This window comes from Lissotriton vulgaris, chromosome 3_1 (genome assembly GCF_964263255.1).
Source record: "Lissotriton vulgaris chromosome 3_1, aLisVul1.2, whole genome shotgun sequence".
Lineage (NCBI taxonomy): Eukaryota > Metazoa > Chordata > Amphibia > Caudata > Salamandridae > Lissotriton > Lissotriton vulgaris.
The window spans coordinates 1,888,281,759-1,888,303,605 of record NC_141689.1 but is presented as its reverse complement, the minus strand read 5'-3'; the positions used below and the strand labels follow the sequence as shown (position 1 = coordinate 1,888,303,605).

Below are 21,847 nucleotides of genomic sequence, written 5' to 3'. Positions count from 1 at the left end.
ACATTTTAAAGCATTTTAGCAGATTATGTCACAAAGAGGAGTTCAGGGGGGGAGACACTTTTTTTGGTAAATGAGTGCTCAGCTTAAAAGGAAATGAAGAACCTTTGACCATAAATTGGTCATGACCCATATCGGAAAATCTATGAAGCCGATAGATGTTGCTTCTAGGTAACTCCATGTCACTGAAATACATGATGTTTAATGAACGGAGTGCATTCTGGGAGCGGTAGTCTTCCTTGGGGTATAAATAAACTTGGAATAAACATGCTGAATATTGTCAGAGCATACAGGAAGCAGTCACCAAGGCAAAAGTAAGAAACTGCAACAGGTAAAGGCATCCCAAGAGCAGCTTAGCAGAAAACCCCACTTCTCCCAGGCCCCATCCCTCCTCTCATCTCATGCAATAAACGAGCACCAGCACTGCGCCCCCCACCAAGCCCCACTCACCAGAGCTCTCGGGGTTCCCTCGACGACTGGACACGCACGGCTCGCACCGTTGCTGCGGGAGCCCTGCCTCTGGGATTCCTGAAAGCTTCATTGGGGCAACGCCACGGGGCAGGGTTCAGGTAGGAGGCATCAAGGGCAGCAGGGAGGCAGGGGAGTGAGGGATGCACGGGGTTCAGGTAGGAAGCATCAAGGGCAGCAGGGAGGCTTGCGAGTGAGGGATGCACGGGGTTCAGCTAGGAGGCATCAAGGGCAGCAGGGAGGCAGGGGAGTGAGGGATGCGCAGGGTTCAGCTAGGAGGCATCAAGGGCAGCAGGGAGGCAGGGGAATGAGGGATGCACGGGGTTCAGCTAGGAGGCATCAAGGGCAGCAGGGAGGCAGGGGAGTGAGGGATGCATGGGGTTCAGCTGGGAGGCATCAAGGGCAGGGGGAGTGAGGGATGCACGGGTTTAAGGTAGGAGGCATCAAGGGCAGCAGGGAGGCACAGGAGTTCAGAGAGGACACAGGGGCCGCCAGGGGCACTGGGTATGCACATGGTACAGAGATCCAACAAGGGCAGAGATGAAGTATGAAGGGCGTCGAGGAGGCACAGGGAGCAGCAGTGAGGCCTGGGCCCATAATCTAATGATCCGCCAGCCTAAAGGTCTTGGAAACTGAGTAATAGGGCAGGGGTTGTATTGGCTAACTCACCTTCACGAGACAGCAGGCTCCGGCGCTGGGCTGCTTCCGGGGCGCACAGAGCTCACGCCTGCGGTGGCACCGCTCTTGCAGAGGGCAGCACGGAAGGCGATTCCGTGAAGGCCCAGAGCAGCTGCCATCAGTCACCGTCATGTATAATGCACAGCCCCCCTGCATTCAGTGCGCAAACCTTAGAAAGAGTCACATCTCCAGCTACAATACTCTTCTGTGTTTTACACCGCACCTCACAAACTTAAGATGCCATTAAATTATGATTATCGTGAAGGATGAACGTCTGCAGCTACAGGATACTTCTATTTTAACAACCACGAGGTGGCAATCTCAGAGTGCTCTAAATTATGTAAATCTTGAACGGAATATCATCTCCAGCTACAGGAGCCTTCTGTTTTTAAACTACATAACGTCAGTTTAGAAGACACCAAAAATTAGGTTTTGTAAATTGTGTAAAGAGCCCAAAATTAGGATTCGCAAATTATTCAAAACGTCAAAGACGTAACATGTCCAGCTACGGGATTCTACTAGCTTAAAAACACAGGGCACAAGGTCAAATGCCGCATACCTTATGAAGATCGTCGAAAGTGTGACATCTACAGCTACGAGAGTCTTCTATTTTTGAAAACAAACATTAGGTGCTGCATACATTGTGCAAACTTCGAAACAGTAACGCCTGCTGCTGCAAGATTAATAAACCCATTATGCCAAATCAGGAGTGCCGCATAAATTATGCAGGGTTTTGAAAGAGTGATATCTATAGCTGCTGAATTCTTCTATATTTAAAAAAACCACTTTGCAACCTTATTGTGTTGTTTAAAAAATAAACATATTTAGAAGAGCAGCACATACAGCTATAGCATTCCTTTATTAGTAAAGCCAATCCTTCTAGAGTAATAGATGCATTGTGCTAATCTTCAAAAGTTTTGTATGTACAACTAGGTTGTTGTAATTTAAATATGATCGTCACAACAAATATAGATTAATTTATGAAACGGTGACATATACAGCTATAGCCTTCTGTTATTGTTAAAACCAATTCCCAGAGTAATCGATATATTGTGCTCATCTTTGACAGAGTAACATCTACAGCCTCAGCATTATTTTATTATCCAAGGCCATGAATCGAGTCATATGTAAATTGTGCTAATCTTAAACATAGCAACATCTACAGCTAGATTGTTCTATTAATACAAGCATTTGCAATGCAGTAGGTCTCGCAGTTACACGAGTTAAAGCTATTGGCATTTTATATGACAAAGCCTTTTATTTATGTTTTTAAAATGAAAACAAAAATAAAAGGCATTGTTATTTGCAATGGCAATAGCTTAAACTCGCGTAAATGTGAGACCTATTGCATTGGAAATGCTTGTTTCTTAAGTAGGTAGGGGGCACTGGTGTAACAAAGCACAATCTGAAGCGCAGAGGTGGGCAAACGGGCAGGAGATAGAACAAAATGGAACTGGATGGACAAGCAAATGGGCAAAAAAGCAAGGAGGAGGGGGGAGTGCATCAAGGACGGCGTGGGGGGGTACATTGAGCAAGAGACAGCAATACGAAGTGTGGCACAGAGTGGATGAGAAGTACATAAGCAAGAAAGCCAGAAAACATGCATTCTTGTGGATTGCTTAATCAAACTGAAAATAAGGTTTGGCAAAGCCAATAGGTCTCAGCTTTGGGACTTACTAGATATGCCAAAGTTTTTTGTAACGCCGCACAGCTACATGGTTAAAGAACTTAAGTAAAAAGATTTTCACACACCCGGTCACGTTATATAGGCTGGCACCCACCAAAGTTGGATTAATAACAAAAACATGGGAACTCTTTTTTTGTTTTTTAGCAGCTGGGAAGCAACACAGAAGGTGTGAGGGAGAGGCAAAATGGAGGACACCGGTGAGGGGAAGTAAACAGACAGCAGAGTTGAGCACACAGGTGAGAAAACAACATGGGCTTGTTGGTGAAAAGCACATAGCTAATAGAGGAAACTGGAGTGCAGCAGAGTGGGAGGGTGAGGGGGGAAGAATACATGAAGAATACAGATGGAAAACACATGCACTCACAGAGTGTTTAAATAAAAAGAAAAAAAGAAGAGTCGTGCCTGAAAAAGTGAGCTGTGGAAGGACAAAATAATGTGTTTATGCTCCAGGGGATGGATAGACACAAGATGACGAAGGAACGCACAGAGAACCAATGTATAAGAAGCAAGAAAATGAGTGACAATGACGTAAGCCAACAGCAAATAAGGGACAGGCGTTAAGATCACCGTAAGCTAACAATATGTCTTGCAATGGACAGCGCATGTGGTGTTTTAGGTGAGACCATAAAAAGTAGTGCCTGAAAGAGTGAGAGGCATGAATGACATCTGTGCCTCTGTGGACCAGACGCGCAATCCTCAGTGTCTTTATGGGAGAGGGAGCGTGGGGTAAACGTGAAACTACGGATCGTGTAGTAGGAGCCCCTCCCCAAATACAAAATACTAAAATATGCCCTGCGAGGATTCCATCCGGAGATGTTTTGAGGGATGGGCAAAGCGTGCAGCTTCCCTGAGAAAGTGACTCTCTTAACTTCTCCGCTGGTTTCTGTGGTTCGTTTCTGAGAATGTAAATATATATCTCATTAATCGTTTTGCATCTTGCAGGCTCAGATTAGTAGGAAATGATTAATAACATTAAAACGTTCACCCAACCAAAATATGTCCTGTATGGGGCACCCAAAAACAATAGGATAAAATGCCTCCATCATACATCCCCCCCCACTACCACCCCCAGTGACGCCGTTGAAAAGCTCCCCCAAGTGAACAGCCCTGCTCTCAAAGCACTCATCTCTCCCTATGCCCCCTCATTTTCTGGGGTCGCACTCTACCAGCGTAAAAATAAATCTATAATTCTGCACCCTCCCCTCTCCCTGGGTCAAAACCTTAACAGGAGAAACTCTCTACCTGCCCCCGACGAAAGACAATCTTACTCCAAGCACCCTCCCATGTTAAACCCTCTGCGATCACGTCCCATGGAGGCTGAGTTCTACTTACGGTCGCTTTCCAGCGGGAACCCGCATCTAATTAGCGCCAACGACAACCGCAGGAAGTTGAACACAGCCCGAAGTGATGAAACAAAGGCTCTCACCATGGCCGAGACCCCGTCCTCTCTGCCGCCTTCTCAGGCCTGAACTCATGCACCTGCCACGTGCCGGTCCTCGCTCTCACTCACTCCTTCACGTGCTCCACACAGACCCCTTCCAGAAGGGCCCGGCAGGGAAGGGAGAAAGCAAGCAGGAGGCAAACGGGAATACGTGCGGTAAGGCACCACAAATGAGCTTGTGATGTAAAATGAAAGTGCTAAAAGGCATGGGTGTGGGCTGCGAAAAGTTTGTCTAACGAAATAATGTATTAAGGGCAGGATTTAAGGTGCAGTGGTCTATGAGCAAATCGGGAATACTGTAGTTTGTGGGGTAAAGACCTGTTTGAAAACAAGCATCGCGGCACCTGTGCTCCACATCCGCGCCGGGGAGGAGACAGGGGGGGATAGGAGCGCGAGGGCTGCTCGCGCATGCGCTGTTCCTGGATCTGCGGCTCGTGCACAGTGGCGGCAATGCAGACTTTAGGGTGCTCCTGTGATCAAGATGGAGTATGCCGATGAAGACACGAGACCAGCGCAAAGTCACCACAATTGCTGGTAAGTGGGGTATATCTACATTTAAAACATTTAAAGACTTACATGTTGAATGCTGTGTTGTTTACTGTCCACTAAAAGCCTGGTGTAAGTGCAGTGTCGATGCGAAAGTGAAACTGCATGCTTTTGCCTCGGGACAGGAGATGTGCGCGTCCACAGACCACAATCTGCTCGTGCCCCGGTCTGTCTCCCTTGAGAGGCATCTCGACGACAATAGGTCTCGAGAGTGAGACCTAAAAATAGAGTTTTCTAAATCAGGAAAGACACAGGATGATGTCATGCTTTAACTGTTAGTATGTACACTGCATAACTAGCAACTTATTTTGCTGATAGAGTGTCAAAGCCTTAATATGGTTCTTTGTGATGAAGGTTGTGTTTCTATTAGGTTTAGCACTTCATTGGTATTAGTAGGACAATGCTTCAATTGGGCAGAATCATTTTTCTATCTAATAACAGTTCAATTAGTAAAATATATATTGAAGTCTAATATAAGACAGAGTCACTAAGCACAGACTGAAATGTTAGCACAGTTAGCATATGCAGGAGTGACACAACACATTTCAGTTTTGATGTGGTAGTGTCACCTGCCGCAGTTTTAGGGGCTGCTTACTTACTACATGCAAGCAAATCATTAAGGAAGTATGAATTCTTAATTTTGGGGGGCTCCACTGGTCAAACATGCATTCTGGAATAAGCTTGGTGTTAATGCTTAAGATGGTTATTCAAAGAGCATGCAATATCCTTGCCTCATACGAAATGCAATGTCATTACTGAACAGAGGGCATAACATTTAGAATTGCAGGTGAATGTTTATTTTAAACGATTTTGATTCAGATATGATCACTCTAATGTTTATTATCAGAATATTCCAGAGTTTCAATCAACATTGTGAAATTAGAATTTTGCCACTTTTAGTTACAAATGTGTATTTGGTTATTCACGCATAAATTATTTTTGAGAGGAGGGCGTGGCCTGAGGCGTCAAGATGGCGGTCGCACTCTAAGAGTGCTCCGGACCTCTCCGTCATCCGCCTCGCATCCCGGTATTTACGGCAGCCATCCGTGATCCCTACCTGCCTGCAGCGACTCCCCGGAACGGTGGCATTGGTCTCCTGTGCCTGAAATGTTGCAATGGGGTCTCGGAGGCCGTCCTGAGCCTGCGATCCGCGGAGGCCCGACATTCCCATCATGGCAGCCTTCTACCAGCTGCCCTGTGGCACCTCTCTCTTGGTTGTGCCGGCTGGAGCTGCTTGATCCGCGGCAGAGGAGTCATCCTGAGCTGTTCCCTGGCACCGAGTGGGCTCTTGGTGACCTGTGAGCAGGTTCGGCTCAGCGGCAATTGTGGACTCCCACCACCTGCGATGTTGCCGCCCCCTGGGCGGCGGTGACGGGCACCAGGCCGAAGAGCATTACCCTCCGCCTCTCGACCAGCAAATCAGCTGGAGTGCCTGCAGCGCTCTACGGAGTGGCGCCTGTGAGTCGGGATGTGGTGTTGTGCCCCTGGCTGACAGCTACATCCTCCGGCGAGCGGGGCGGGGACCGGCTGTCTCCTTCTCAGGACTGGTGCGGTGGGACGCCTACTCGCCTTACGCTTTGGTGCTGTCCCGGGGGACGGGGGATCTGAAAGAGAGGTGGCCATGTCCCAGCCGAGCCAGAGAGGTGAGCTGCAGAGACCTTCCTCTGCCTATGTCGCTGCATGGGGGATTGGGTTGCCCGCTGCATCCGCGGAGCTGGAGCCGGCAATATCCCTGAGCCCCAGTGCCTGGTCTCCGAGGGGGGTTGACTTCGGCCACCAAATCAGGTGGCGGTGCGGGCGATGCTGTAGGCAACCCCTGGGCACAGCGGCCTGTGGGCGCCAGTTCTAGACCACCCGGCCTACCCACTGGCGAGGCCTTCCCCCTGCTGTGAATTTCCCCACTGCCTCATTGACACACGAGAGTGCAGGGGCGTCGCATCCCACGGCTAATCGGCTGGCAGTCCACGGACTTGAGGCCGAGCTCGTCCATTCACAGGGCCCTGCCAAAGACTACTGAATTGTTGGTCCCCCATCCCCTCCTTTAGGGGGCTCCACCCTGCCCCTGCCTATGCTTATCGTGGACGTTCTCTGGTGCGGGTGCCCCCACCGACGCCCTTGCCACAGTCTCTGGCCATGCAGACTGTGCTGTGGGACGCTCCGATCCACCACACGGCTTGGCCCTCCCTGCTGCCTGCCTCCCACACAGACCCTGTGGCTCCACCTGACAGCCTCTCGATCTGGTTGGGGTTCCTGGCTCTCGTGTAGGGTCTCCACGGTCTCCGTTCCCCCCACCTGGTCCTTGGAATCTCTGTAGCGGTAGGATCTATCATCAACCATGGGGAGAGACAGGGCCACTAAGTCCACACCGGCCCCCATGCAGACGAAGATGGACCGGTTCACCACCTCTGACAGGACCCCCTCAGGTAGGCGGCGGGGGCCCCACTACCCCCCAGGACAGGGCCCTAAACACATTCTTCAGGCAATTAGTGTCTCGCAGGCGTTCATCGAGGGGAAGATTGGTGAGATCAAAGTGGAAAAATCCCTCCTCCGGCAAGACTTCCGCAATGCCACTGCACAACTTACGGAGGCCGAGTCTCGCATATCCACAGCGGAGGACGACATCTCACAACTGAAAGAGCAGGTAGCACACATCCGCACTCACACCAGGGAACTCCCCCGGCATGCCGAAGATACTGAAAAACTCGCACGTCGAAACAACCTCCGCCTGGTCGGGTTTCCCGAAGGGGGTCTTGACGAACCAGGTAGCCACCTTTTTCGAGGCCTGGATCACATCGTGGATGCCCAAGGACGCCCTCTCGACATGGTTCGGTGTTGAAAGAGCTCACCGATCCCTCGCACCTAAGCCACCCCCTGGAGATCCACCTTGCCCTATCATACTGAAAGTCCTCAACTTCAAAGATCGGGATGCCATCCTACGGACGGCACATGGCAATGGACCCCTCAAATTCCAAAACCAAAATGTTATGGTAGTCCCGGACTACACTAGTGAGGTGCAAGAACTCCGACGCTCCTACACGGATGTTAAAAAGAAACCATGGGCCTACAGTACCCTCGGTGGGGATCTTGAACATTGATAGACTTTCATGCTCACTTATCTTTTTTTTCTGCGGAACCACTGCATATCCGTCCATATGGAGTGGTCCTCCACGCAACCAACCAGAACGTTCTAGTTTTGTTACTGTTACGATGAGGGGGTCGACAGATGCTTCTGTTCTTGAAATGTAGGGAGGGGGAGGTTTGGGATACTTTTTTCCCCAAGTTGTGTTTTTGTTGTTTTGTTGTTACAGCTACCACGGATCAGCTCGTGCTTACTCTCCAGGGGCCAGACACGACTGCACTACTTGCGCTCACTCGCACATATGCGGGCTCTCACATCCCTATAAGGTCATACAACCCAGATCCACAGCCCACCCACCATGAACGATACAACTGTTCCTCGGGCGTCCCTCCAGGTCTTATCGTGGAATGTCAATGGTCTCTTGGATCGGCTTAAACGCACAGCAGTCCTGCGCTATGTGCAACGCCTTAGCATAGACGTCCTCTTACTTCAAGAAACGTATCTGATGGGTAACTGATGTTCCTTCCAGTCACGCTATGGGTAAGATAGAGTATGGAACTCAGGCTTCTCTAGGGGTTCCCGTGGGGAGGGTAACCTTCCAAAACACACCATGCCATTTGTACTTACACGTCATTTATGACCCTCAGGGCCGATCAGTGAACCTTTGTGGCTCGCTGGCTGGTTCCCCCCACAATCTTCTGTTCATTTACTCCCCCCCTCCCCCTTAAACACACTGCAGCCCTGTTAATTGCCCTGCCTCTGGGTCCCACCGTTATTGCGATTTTAATGTGGTTTCCTCCCTAGCCCTTGACATGACAGGCCCTCCCTCCACCACTAGACGGGCACAGGCGAATCAGCTACGGAACTGGTCCGAGTCTCTGGGCCTCTGTGATGCTTGGCGTAACTGGCACCCCCCGCACCACCCAATTCACCCACACCTCCGCAGCACACCATAAACAGGCGCACATAGATTCGATTTTCGTCCCGTCGACCGACTGTTCTGCGATTCTAGATGTCTGTATCCTTTCCAGGGGGAATTCTGATCACTTCCCAGTGCTTCTTACTACAGGGTCTCCCCCCATCGGTCCACCAAACACAGAGAATGAATGCATGGTTCCTCCAAGATAAAGAATTCAAAAAGGTGGTGGTGACGGAGCTCAAGCAGTATTTTCTCACTAATGAAGGATCAGTAGCTTCTCCGGGTACCTTATGGGAAGTAGGTAAGGCTACTATTCGGGGTGTCGCAAAGGGCCAGCTTAAGAGCCAGAGACAGGCGCAGCTGCTGGAAATCACCACACAGGAGGTGCAGGCGCTCCGCCTTGAGCAGTCCCCTTCCCTGTCTGACGACGCAGTCCATGCTCACTCACCTTCAGGCTGAGATCAAACAGCTATCCTTAGATGCTGGTAAGCTCCTCTCGAGATCATCAGTGGCAAGAGTCTATGGCTGGGGAGACAAAAATGGTACAATCCTACATGGAAAGGCCACATATCCCAGGGCGAACCTCATTATCCCGGTGGTTGTGGATGAGGATGGAATGGTACACAGCGCCCCACTGGCGATGGCCCGCATCTTCGCCCATTACTACCAACGACTATATGCAGCACGAGCCCCTTGGCCTATCGCTCTCCACCCTCCTCGAGCAGGGAAACGTATGTCTCCCTCGGTTGGGTTTGGCAGCCCAGAAAGATCTGGACCACCCCATTTCTCTGGAGGAAATCGATGAAGCAATCTCCCTCACCTCATCGGGAAAGACCCCGGGCCCAGATGGCCTTCCTCAAGAATACTACGTGCTGTATCTCGAAACTCTTGTGCCCCGCCTGGCCGACTTATTCGAGGAAGCGTTGGAGAAAGGTTCCTTCCCACAGAGTCGGACATCGCCACCATTGTGGTCCTACCGAAATCCCAGCAGCCCTCTCGTCACTGCGCGGACTATCGTCCTATCTCTCTCATCAACACAGAAATCAAGTTGTATGTCACCATCCTCGCCCAACGACTGAAGCAATATCTGTCCCTGCTGGTTCATCCAGACCAGTGTGGCTTCATGCCCATGCGAGGGACCCGACACGGTCTTTGGAGGCTACAGCTGGCCCTAGCCCATTGGCATTTACTCACTCCATACCTCGCACTCCTTCTCATAGATTTTGAAAAGACCTTCGACCCGGTGGACTGGGCATACCTATTGGACGTGTTGGTCGAGATGGGGATACAGACCCCACATAAGGGCTCTGGTCCATGTCCACTATGCCCAACCACGAGCAAGCGTATTGGTCAATGGCGTGTTATCGGAGGCCTTCCCTATTAACAGGGGAACAAGGCAGGGCTGCCCCCTTTCACCTTTGCTCTTTGCCCTAGCGATGGAGCCCCTAGCCTCCCTGGTGCGGGCCGAAGATCGTATTCATGGATGGGAATGACCCAACACAGAGGCGGACAAGATCGCCCTATACGAGGACGAAGTCCTGCTCTTCCTGGCCGAACCCGCCTTATCGGGACCACACTGTCTCCAGATCTTGCAGTCCTTTGGGCAAGCATCCTGCCTCCGGCTAAACCCCAGGAAGTCGATACTGGTCCCATTGCACCTATCCAGGGACTGATATGATTGGCAATCCACAATTACGCTTCGGCGCCAACCATTCAAAAACTTGAGGATATGGGTCACCCTTCTTCCCGAACTGGGATGGTCTTTCAACGTCACCCCATTGGTGAAGAAGGCTAAAGAGGATATTCAAAAGTGGAAAACGCTGCCTCTGAATCCCCTGGGGAGGGTCGCCCTGTTCAAAATGATGATCCTCCCCAGATTTCTTTACGTCCTCCAGAACGCCCCCTTCTGCTTTCCTAGGACCTGGTTCAGAGAACTCGACAGACTCGCCACCAAATTTCTCTGGGGAGGGGGAGGGAGAGCTTGGCCATCTGCCAGATCCGCTCCTTTGATGGGGGTGTGGGGATGACGCACCTATATCTTTATTTCTTGGCTGCCTGCCTCTTAGTAATACACGACTGGTTCAAGGGGGCTGGTCCAACCCTGCCTATCGGCTCGAGCTGAGAGGACTAGGTCTACCCAAAATGCAATCACTGATGTACAGGGGGGTCCATTCCATCTCAGCTGCCCGATGCGACGCGTTGCATGCTGTTGGCCTGGCGGGCCTCACTACGCCACACTCGCTGGACACGTAAGCTGCCCCAATGTACACCCCTCTGGCTCAGAACTTGGCTCCAAGAAGTTAGTGGGCTGCAAGGGTTTAAATCGTGGGACCTTATCGGAATCTCACAACTTGGGGATGTCAGGGCTAACGACCACATGCGTTCATTTTAGGACCTCCAGACCCGCTATTCCCTCCACCCATTCCAATTCTATAAATACCTACAGCTGCAGCACGCCCTCCACACACATATCACAGACGATACTAGGCTCCCAGAGTATAGCCCTCCCGAGGCACAGACTATGTTGGGTGACTCCGCATTTACCGCACTTTGGTCAACAACACCCCCACCTCACTGAACAAGTTAAGGGACCAATGGGTGGAGTTGGTGGGTCCCCTTGATGAGGTGGATTGGCGTGACGCCCTTATGGCGCCCAAGACGATCAGCGCGTCCGTCAAACTTAGACTGATCCAGCTATACTACTTGCATGCTGCATATCTCACTCCCTTGCGCCTCCACCGGGCGGGCCTATGCCAGGATGCGTCCTGTACAAGGTACGGTGCCCCCACCTGGCACGATTCTGGGGAGCTATTGAAGAGGAGCTCCTGGGTTGGGCGGTTCCCCATGATCATCGTCATTCTCTATTGGGGATCACAGATGGGCTGGATGGGTCCAGAAACGAAAAACTATTTTTTAACACAGCCATGATTGGATATAAACATGACATAGCAGCGGCATGAAAATGTTCAGAGCCACCTGACCCCGGGAAGTGGCGAAGGGGGTGGACTGGTGCGCAACCCAAGAGAAAACCCTATATGGGGAAAGAGGATGTCCCAAGAAGTACTGTATGGCGTGGGGAAAATGGCTGGGTACTGTGGAATGACTGACATAATTTGCTCAGTTACTATTCCTGTGTATTCCTTCCGGGATTGGAAATCGTGGGATGTTATGCTCCTGTAAATGTCAATGATTAACTGTCTTCTGTGTCTATTGCTGATTTGTTTTATACTTTTCAAAACAATAAAATTGATTGTCAACAAAAATTCTTTTTAAGAATGTAGAACATTCTTGTTTCAACATTCCAAGCTTGCAGCATCACAAGTATCAGGGATTATAGTAATTTAGATTTGTGGTCAAGATGGGACTTAAAATCTCTCAGCACTTTTCACACTGAGGATTTGGATTTACTTTCTGCTACTGTCTCCGTATGATCCAGATGCAGGTTCATTTGTTTCAGGTACTACATTTACTAAGCTTAAGAGTTGAATTATCACAGTACATGGGAAGGGTATACCTAGAGATCTAGTGAATATAACTTTATAGATGATCACTGACTTAAGATAAAAGAGATAAATTAAGAATATCGAAAAGTTAATCCATAATACTTTTACTGGTGGGCATGTAGTTGAACAAAAGCATTTCACAAAAATGTATTTGACATGCTCAATTAGAGTTTGCCACTACTTCTCATGAAGGATTTTTCCTTTCAGGGATAAATTCTATCCTTTCACACGTGAAGACATGAGTAACGAATCTGCTCCTCCACCATAGGTGGGGGGTGTCTATCGAACACTCAGTTGGCACAGCCCAGAGAACAGTCAGTGCATAACAATTAAAACATTGTAATGTTAACAGTTTCATTGAAGATTATAGAGCAATGGCAGGCTATGAACACTGGTAAAGTCCCTCTACTGTCAACTTTCCACTGTCCTAATCCACACATCTCTGCTTCAACCACAGGTTATGAGGAGGGGAATGAGACGGACAGAGGCTGTGGATGAAGACGAGGGCACTCTGCGCACACACTAGCAACTGCCAGGAGCCCGTACAAGTACACACAAGAACATACACAAACAAGTACAGACACACACAAACACACAGATACAAGTACACGCACATGATTGTAACTTAAGCCCTCTTTATAGCTTGATGGGAGGCCCTCAGTGCACTTATCCACTAGACGATAAGCCTTTCTCCAACCTCTTTCTTATTTTGCACTGCTTGTGCTGGCTCCTGAGCTCATTATTGAACCACGGAGCAGAACAGCGTCTGCTCTTGGCTAAGCTGGAACTGTCCTTCATTGGAGCCACCGCATTTGCCATCCATAGGAGCCGGTCATTAACCAAATGAGAGTCAGCTTCGATATCCCCATGCCCAGCTGAAATAATGGTTCTGACTTCCAAAGAAGCACAGAAAGAAACACACACATACTTCTGTAATTGACAAGTAGACTGCAGCACACCACTGAAAGTAGGAGACCCAACTCTCTTGCAGAATACATTATTCAGTAAAAGACAGTTTTCTCAATAGTAACATACTTGTTTTTCAGGTAGAAACGCTGAAACAGTCACATAGCATAATGAGGTAAACATAACTGGTTAATCTTGGAAGAACAGCAGGGCCATCCCTCAAGACAAAGGCAGCAACTCTATTGAAGGTGAATACTTTCCAATAAAACAGTCTGCATAACTTTGCCTCTGGGAAGGAAAAACCAATAGGAAAAAAAATTAAAAGGGAGTTATAAAGGAATATCTGAAAAACTGTCCCTTAAGCAATTCAAAACATGATTAGACTCTGGTCTAATGGCGATAACAGATACTTCAAGCCTTAGACCCATATCATATTGGCGGCGCCTCTGGTCCACCCCGAATTAGTGTCATACAGGGAGGAGTTAGCAGAGGTTATGTCAGCTCGGGGTGCATCTAACCTCCTCTGGTTTTTACATATAAAATCTGTACTGACAAACTTGGGCTTGGGCGATTGTTAGACGGACCCTGAACGTGCCTGCACCCAAACTACAAGAAAACACATCAAATCCCGGTATGAAGAATACAGAAGGGCCCAACTATTTTCTTGCCCCAGAACTGGTAAACTATCCATGGCTTTTTTGGAAGTCAAGGATGTTGTCTGTTTTGAGCCAATACTAGACATGATTACACATGATTTTTACAATTGAGGTTCGGGATCCTTCCACTCCGCTGTTATACGGCTATGTGGAGTAAGGACCATGAGGTTCAGTGCCCTGCCTGTGGTTTCTTAGACGAATCAGTGCAACATGTGTTCTTCGCCTATCCTGGTTATCGCAAGGCACGGAAACGATGGCTGGTACAGATTTGTAGAAACATTGGATCCAGGAACAATCGGGAAGCTTTTCGGATATTGAAATCTGATCTCAGTATACCGATTGCGTTTTCAGTTTCTAGATTTTTGTTTTCCCTGTGGAGCACTAGAAGGGCCCTGTTGAGATTATCTAATGGGGTCTAGATTACTTGGCAATGATTTTATTTGGACCGGTTTTTAACTGTCTTTTTTTAAATTATGTTCTAGTTTTAAACTGTGCTATTACTCTTAACTTCCCCCTAGACTAGCCTGTTTTTTTTAAATTATTTATTCATCTATTGTCATGCATCCCCTGATTTGTATAGTATAGTTCGTCTATCTGTAGCATAGCTTCTGTATTGTATCTGGTAGTTGAAAATTAAGATACTGGTGCTGCTCCCCCCGCCCCAATCCCCGATTTTTGATACCTGAGATTAATCATGTCGTTGTATGTGTTTTTACTGTTGCACTTTTAAAGGTCATAATGACCTAAATAAAGTTTTTCTGAACTGAACTGAACTGAATTCAAAACATGCAAAAATGTGCAATGATAGAAACAGTGAAGGCATGGCTCAGTAGACGTATAACACATATACTCTATTTGCCTGACTAGTTCACTAAACATTAAGCAATCAAGGTTTTAAAAAATACATTTACCAAAACCACAATATCATACAAAAGGGATAGTAGAGTGTTCTCTTTACCATCACCAGTGTCATATTTCTTAACAGGAACGAAGTTTGTCCCAAACAATAGAACAGCTATGATTGAGCAAGTAAAGCCAAATCCCAGATCACTTCCACTGCTGGCATTGCTGCTACTAGTGAATGCCAAACTACTCATGTCTGTATTGCCGGCAAACGGTCCTTTGTATGGTTCTGAAATAAAAGCATAATATAATTTGTTAAATTAGACAATTGCTTGAAAAACAAGGCACTTTGTCAATAACTTCAATGTGATGTCATCTTAACCCACAAAATAAAATATACCGTAGCAGCCTTATAGAACAATAAATAAAAAGAAAATATGATGTAAGCAAAGGACTTGGGTTATATGCATTAAGTGTTTATCATAGATAAAAGATGTACACTTCCTCTGATAAATATGGCACTTATAATTAATTCAAGGCCCATATTAACGTATCTTAAAGCACTCTGTGATAGCATAGTCTAACTTAATTTATTATAAATAATATTTATAAAGTATTATACCAGGATCATAAACAAAGCGAATACTGGATGCAAATACTGGCATCCAAATATTAATTTGTGCTAGCATAACCCACTATTAAATCTTGGTACAAGAGCTGTATTATTACACTAATAGAGTTCTTAATTACATGTGCAGTGAGATATAAGCATACATGTATTTGGGAAATGCAGGCCTTAAATGCGTTCATGGGCCTCTTTAGCGACTGTCACATCGGCCACAGACGCCTTCCTTTGAAAGGTAAGGCCTCTCACAGAAGGTATCCATTTGCCCCTTGTAAATTGAAGACATCCCCTTGGCGAAAAGACGATGTAAAATATATGAAAGATCTTGGTGCCACAATTACAAGTATGAGGATAAATAAATGTACAAACGTGAATTACAAGTGTAAAAGATTTAATATACAGTCGCTGGACCAAGCACTAAAACAAACGTATTTCTACTGCAAAAATCTTGCTAAAGAGTTTTTCAGTATTTACAACTCTCTGGGTCACCCTGAAGCTACAACTACATCAGCTGTTTCTACACAAAAGCTCTGCTCCGACTTATAAGACTTTTGTCAGGATAAGGTCATGCACCTTTTTAGTTTTTTCATAAAAGATAATCATGTACTTTCATCTTCGCAGGACTGAGTACCACCCTTTCCTGTTCTCCTCCAGTACCCTGGTGAGATTACTGACTGGTGATTCAAGAAGTCATACTTTTTAAGCTTACCCTAATTTTCTCTGGCCCTCCACTGAATTCCTGTCCAGCTAAGATTACGAAAGCCTTTGCCTCTTCTGTGACCCCTTTGATAACATCAATTTGCAATACCTTTCTGTCTTCTGGAAAGGTGCTTGATCTATAGAAAACAACACTCAGCATCCATCTGCTGAAGAAATTCACATTGGACACTGCGATATGGCCCAGAAACTGTCATGCATGTTTACTACCCATGAAACCTACAAATCACAGACCCTAGCATTAATATGAAACTGTCAAAACACATCGAAGATCTTCCAAATACCTATCGAACAGGTTTTCGCCCCAGTCTTAATACTGCAAGGGTGTTGACAGCTGCCAGTAATGATGTTCGGAAAATTTTGAATGCTGGGGCTCTGCAGTCCAATGCTTCTTGATCTTTGGGTGGCTTTCAACACATTTTCACATCACACTCCTCTAAATGACGAGCCAAAGCTGGTTTACAGGGCAACGTAGTAAGTTGATTTACATCTTTCCTAAAAGACTTATTCAAGAGGTCTGTATGGATCACTGCTGAATCGTGTTTAAAACAGTAAACTGTAGAGTCACACAAGGTTCATTATTAAGTCCACGCTTTTTAACCCTTATATGGCTCCCCTGGCTGAGGATATAGCATCTAACATCCTTTGGTTTTATTCTTACACAGGTGATATCCAAATCATTTTGTGACTGGAAGGAAAGGGCAAACTTTTCCAGGGCCAGTTAAAAAGCGGTTTGTGATCAGTGGCCAACTGATTGAAATCCAAATCTCTCATGGTCAATATAGATAATACAGAGCTTTTGATTTTGGCAACTCTTCCATCTGGACCGTTAACTGGTGGCCCGAGTCTTTAAGTGCTTGTCCCACACCCTCGCAAACGCTCATAATCTAGAAATCATTTTTTAGGTCGAAGCCAGCTAGCAGCACATGCGCTGTAGCAGGCAAAGAGATATTGTCAGGAGGGGTTTTCAATACGGCATGAAGCCACGCCCCTTTTATCCATTGGCAGGCTTCTCGAAACGAAGGCCTGCCATTGGAAAAAGCTCCTGTTTTGCAGATTTGTCTGCTCTGGATACCGCCTCTCGAGGACTCCATGGCCTGCCTTACGGTATCACGACAATATTTCTTGAAATATCACCTTGGCAACCATGAGGCAGGTCAGGGAGTCCTGGAGGGGCGGGATTCAGTATCCTGTTTCCACCTCGGTTTTTTTTTGTTTTTTTTTGTGTCGTCATTTCGTTGGGAGTCCTCGGAGATGGAGGTTGTGGGGGTGAGGCGGTGCTGGTTTCTTCTGCTAACAAGGAAGCAAAATGGTCATATTGAAAAATGTCTTTTAAAGTAACCTGACACGGGGATGCCTGCATGTTGTATGATTAGCACAGCTTTCAGTGTTCTTAATGAGTGTAGCACCTCTTACTGGCTGTCACCAGGCGGGTCGAGGCTATTTATTGCACATCAAAATGGATCGGAAGCGCACCACTACGCCGCAGGTCCCAACAAGCCAGTGTGAAACGAGAAGAGACTGTCCCTCCGGTATCTGAAGAGTGATAGACCATTCCTGGAACAGCAGGTGAGAGCGAGCAGTTGGAAATGCAGGTTGAAGGAGTGAAGAAGGATCACGCTTCCACCCAAGGGCTGTGAGCGACGAAGTCTCTACTTTTCTTCTCATACTTCCCTCAGAGAACCAGATTGTAATTGTAAATTGTATTTGCATAGGGCCTACTATCCGACGAAGAGTCGACGAGCTTTATTCTGAACCCAAGGTCAGAAATAAGAAGTTAGAAGGTTAGTAAAAAAGTTTTTTTTTCTTGTGAATTAGTTGTGTTGACTGTTGAGATGCTCTGAAACTAAAGTGGTTTATAAACAAACTTTGTTAGGTATATATGAAATATTAACAGTACACCAAACAGGTCAAGCTGCAGCAATAATCTAGAGCCCTGATGTCCCAGGGAAGTCAATCATATAAATACGTGAGAGTAACTATAAGTTATTTGCAGATCATATGTAAGAAATAAACATTCTGTGCCGATACCTGTGTGCGACTGGTATATTTTTCTTATGATAAGTGGAGTTAGATGTCTTCTATGTACGGAATTAAACTCAAGAATAACAAATTAACCCAGAGCTGGCTTTAGTGCTGATGGCTCCCTGTGCAACAATGTTTATTTGCGTCCTCCAGTGACCTCCTTCTCCACGGATTCCCCCCCATCACCTTTTACAAGTGCCCCTCAAGTCTCCATAACCACTCTCTCATGCATTTCTTTTGTTTTGTAGCACCACTCATACCAGTGTACGTGTCAGAGCACTTTACATCATTCACTTTATACAGAGCAGAGACAATGAATCATAAGTGTGTAAATCGGTGTATGGGAAATGGCTAACGGCCAGAGCTACCGACTTTGGAACTGGGGAAACAGTTTTGAGTCTCAGCATGGACTCAACATCCTGTGATTCTGGGCAAATCACTTAATCTCCACATGCCGACCAAAATAAGCATTGGCATAGCCAATAGGTCTCGCCTTTGGGACCTTATAAGTGTTTAGCCATGCAACAGTTGATATTGTACCAAGGATATTGTGCTGGATAACTAAACACTTATAAGGTCCCAAATGCGAGACTTATTGGCTATGCCAATGCTTGTTTTATTAACCTATCATTTAAAGTTGCATCAAAAAAGTTACGACTACCTGTTTCTTCATGATTTGCAAGTTTATATTTAATGAGCTAAAAACTGGCACATTGTGGGCTAAATAATGGCACATCACCATATGGCAATAAATATCCACACAAGCCAAGGAGTGAAGTTGAAATTGCATTTTGGTGCATGGTACACAAAAGCATACAGTTACACAGCATTGAATGGTTTTGGTACATGAATCACACTTCATCGAGCAAAGACACATAATGATCCTTTTTTTATTTACATAACAGACAGCTACCTTGTGCCCTGGGATAATCCTTATTACTATCCAGGAAAATATATCAAATGTCTCAAAAACACTGAACCAAACAATCATGTGCAAACTATATTAATTGTGCAGAGGCATGTTGAACTACCAAAATTTCACAATGTCTAGGTCCCCATTTTGGTGCGTGAGCTTTCAGGTTGGTTTGGAGCAGGCGAAAGCTCCTTAGGAAAGAAGGGAACCACTGGTTCCTCTGGATGCTCTCTTATGAGTGAGTGTTTCAAGCAAGCAAAACATTCTTGGCCTTGAGAATGCATGCCCATTGGGAATATTGTCAGAGTGAGAAAGTGCATCTTTTGACATGGTTTGTACCACACTTTTTGATTGGAAAATGATATGGTTTCGACTGAAAGTGCACAGGGTCCCTGTCAACCAGGTCCCCTGTGCCAGAGCTCCTTCCGTAAAACTGTACCACAATTGGCACTTTAGACCCCTCTGTAAGTCCCTAGTATATGGTACCCTGGTACGTGGGGCATTTTGACTGAAGAGGGTCCCCTAGGTACCCCTCACCAAGGCCAAGCAAACTGCCACTGCAGCCTGCATGCTGCGGTGCAGAGAAAAACAACAAAGTCGGCATGGCATACATCCATGCCAAGAAGCACTGCCTAAGGTATAGGTAAGTCATGCCTCTAGCAGGCCTTACAAGCCCTAAGGTTTCCTGCAGATCCCACATACTCCTGTGAATACCTTGCACTCTCCATATGCAACAACGCAACTCAATTGTGCAGACTGTACATCTTCTACCACCCCCCAGGTATGACTGACACCTTCACTGACCACCTCATGGAAATCCTTACAACCAAGGCTTCCCCCAAATCTAATGAGATTTTCCTCAGTGACTTCAATCTGCACTGGAATGACCTCAAGGACCCTCAGGTCAACATCATCAAAGACTTCCTGGTCGACCCAGCCCTTATCCAAGCCTGCACACTCTCAACACACATGAAAGGCGCCACTCTAGATTGGATCATTGCTAAGGAATCCGCGGTCAAGCTTATCTCTATAGGCCCATGCGACTGGTCTGATCACTACGCTATTACCTTCCTATTACCTGACACCCACAAGACAAGGCCACCACAATCTATGAATCCAAAACGTTGGGTTAGAGACACACAGAGCCTAGATCTCGTGAAACTGGCTGCCAGCTGCGAGATTGACCCCCCCAACCCAAATATCTCAACGGTCAACAACCTCACAGAACACAATACCTCGACTATGTCTAACATACTTGATGATCTTGCCCCGCTAAAGCTAAAAAGAACCCAAATCAAAGACAAAAACCCCTGGTTCAACGGACCCCTCAACAATGAAAGGAGGACCCTGAGGCAGACAGAAAGAAACTAGAGACAGAACCCCTCAGCCTCCTACTTAAAACTTCTCCATCAGACCAGAAATGACGATAATAGGAACATCCTCAATTCAAAAAAATAATTCTTCAGATCAGAACTGGGGAACGCCAAGAACAGACCCCACAAGGTCTTTGAAATGGTCAAACAGCAATCTAATAAACTGGCTAAAACCTCTAAAGAAACCCCTAAATCTCTAATAACATGCAAGGAATTCTCCTCCTTCTTCTCTGACAAAATGACTGCCCTAGGAAACGAACTTAGATCTGCTACCTACTCCCAACCACCTCTGGACCTGCCTCATCTCTCCGCGCTGCCTCCCCAGACATCACCCAAAAACCAAGCGCACTGGTCCAACTTCAAAGTATATGACGACCATTCTGTCTCGGAAATGCTATCCTCCTTAAACCCAAACAACCACTTTAATTACCCACTCCCCTCCAACTGTTTGGCTGCTGCCTCCCAATCTATCATTCCTATTTGGACCGCAATAATTAATGCCTCCCTTCTACAGGGGTCGATACATGACTCTCTAAAAGCCGGTCAAGTCATCCCCATCTTAAAACACGCATTTATGTTGCAATAGGTCTTGCAACTGCGAATTTTGGAGCTATTGGAATTGTAAATGGCAATGCCTTTTAAAATAGTAAAAGCCATTGTTATTTACAATACCAAAAGCAACACGTATTGCATTGCATAGACCGGTGTCCGTGAAGATGGCGCCGCGCTCATGCAGTAGGTCTTGCATTTGTTTATTTTAGTATTTGTCTTTGCTAATGGTATTGTATTTTAGCCATATGTTATTGAGTGTATGTATGTGATGTGTTGTGTTGTGGCATTATGTGGTTTGGATTGTAATTGTTAGCTGTGTAGCAGTATGAAACATAGAACGCATTATAACCAACTAAAATATCATAATAAAAAGTAAATAACAGTAATTTAACCCCTTCGGTGCTCATGACGAGCTCAGCTCGTCATGAGGCACGGTGCTCGTGTGCTCATGACGAGCTGAGCTCGTCATGACCACACCCAAGATCATTATTGCCCAGCACAGGAGAGGAATATCCTGCGCAGCCAAGGTGATATATCACTTTGTAGTTATTAAAGAAATCCTTCCACCTCTGCAGCCCTCCCTCTAAACATTTCTGACTAATATGACTTCCTTCCAAACTACTCCTCCTATCCAGTGTATCCAACTAACAGGCACAAATGTCCAACACTCCCAATAACATCTTCTCTTTACTCATGCACCTCATTCTATCTATATTGAGCATGCGATACTAAATGCATGTGATTGCAAGATCACACTCAAATAACTTACCACAACCAATCCTAGAAAGGATTGGGAATCACATATTACTAATCTACATATTTACATCTAACAGTGCGTTTTGGAGTAGCGCGTTACTTGTCACAAGTGCTTTAAGGCCTCGTCAGGGGTAGCAAGTGCTATATAAATACAATTTACTAT

At 46.6% G+C, this 21,847-nt stretch overlaps 1 protein-coding gene across 1 annotated transcript in view; it reads right to left on the bottom strand.

Moving 5' to 3' along the window:
• TMEM144 (transmembrane protein 144) overlaps positions 1-21,847 on the bottom strand; it is a 230,710-nt gene that overhangs the window by 165,815 nt on the left and 43,048 nt on the right. The window contains exon 2 of the mRNA XM_086962354.1: positions 14,839-15,012. Within this exon, the coding sequence (XP_086818480.1) occupies positions 14,839-14,977 (139 nt within the window). The 5' untranslated portion in view covers positions 14,978-15,012. The remainder of the gene's footprint in view (positions 1-14,838; positions 15,013-21,847) is intronic.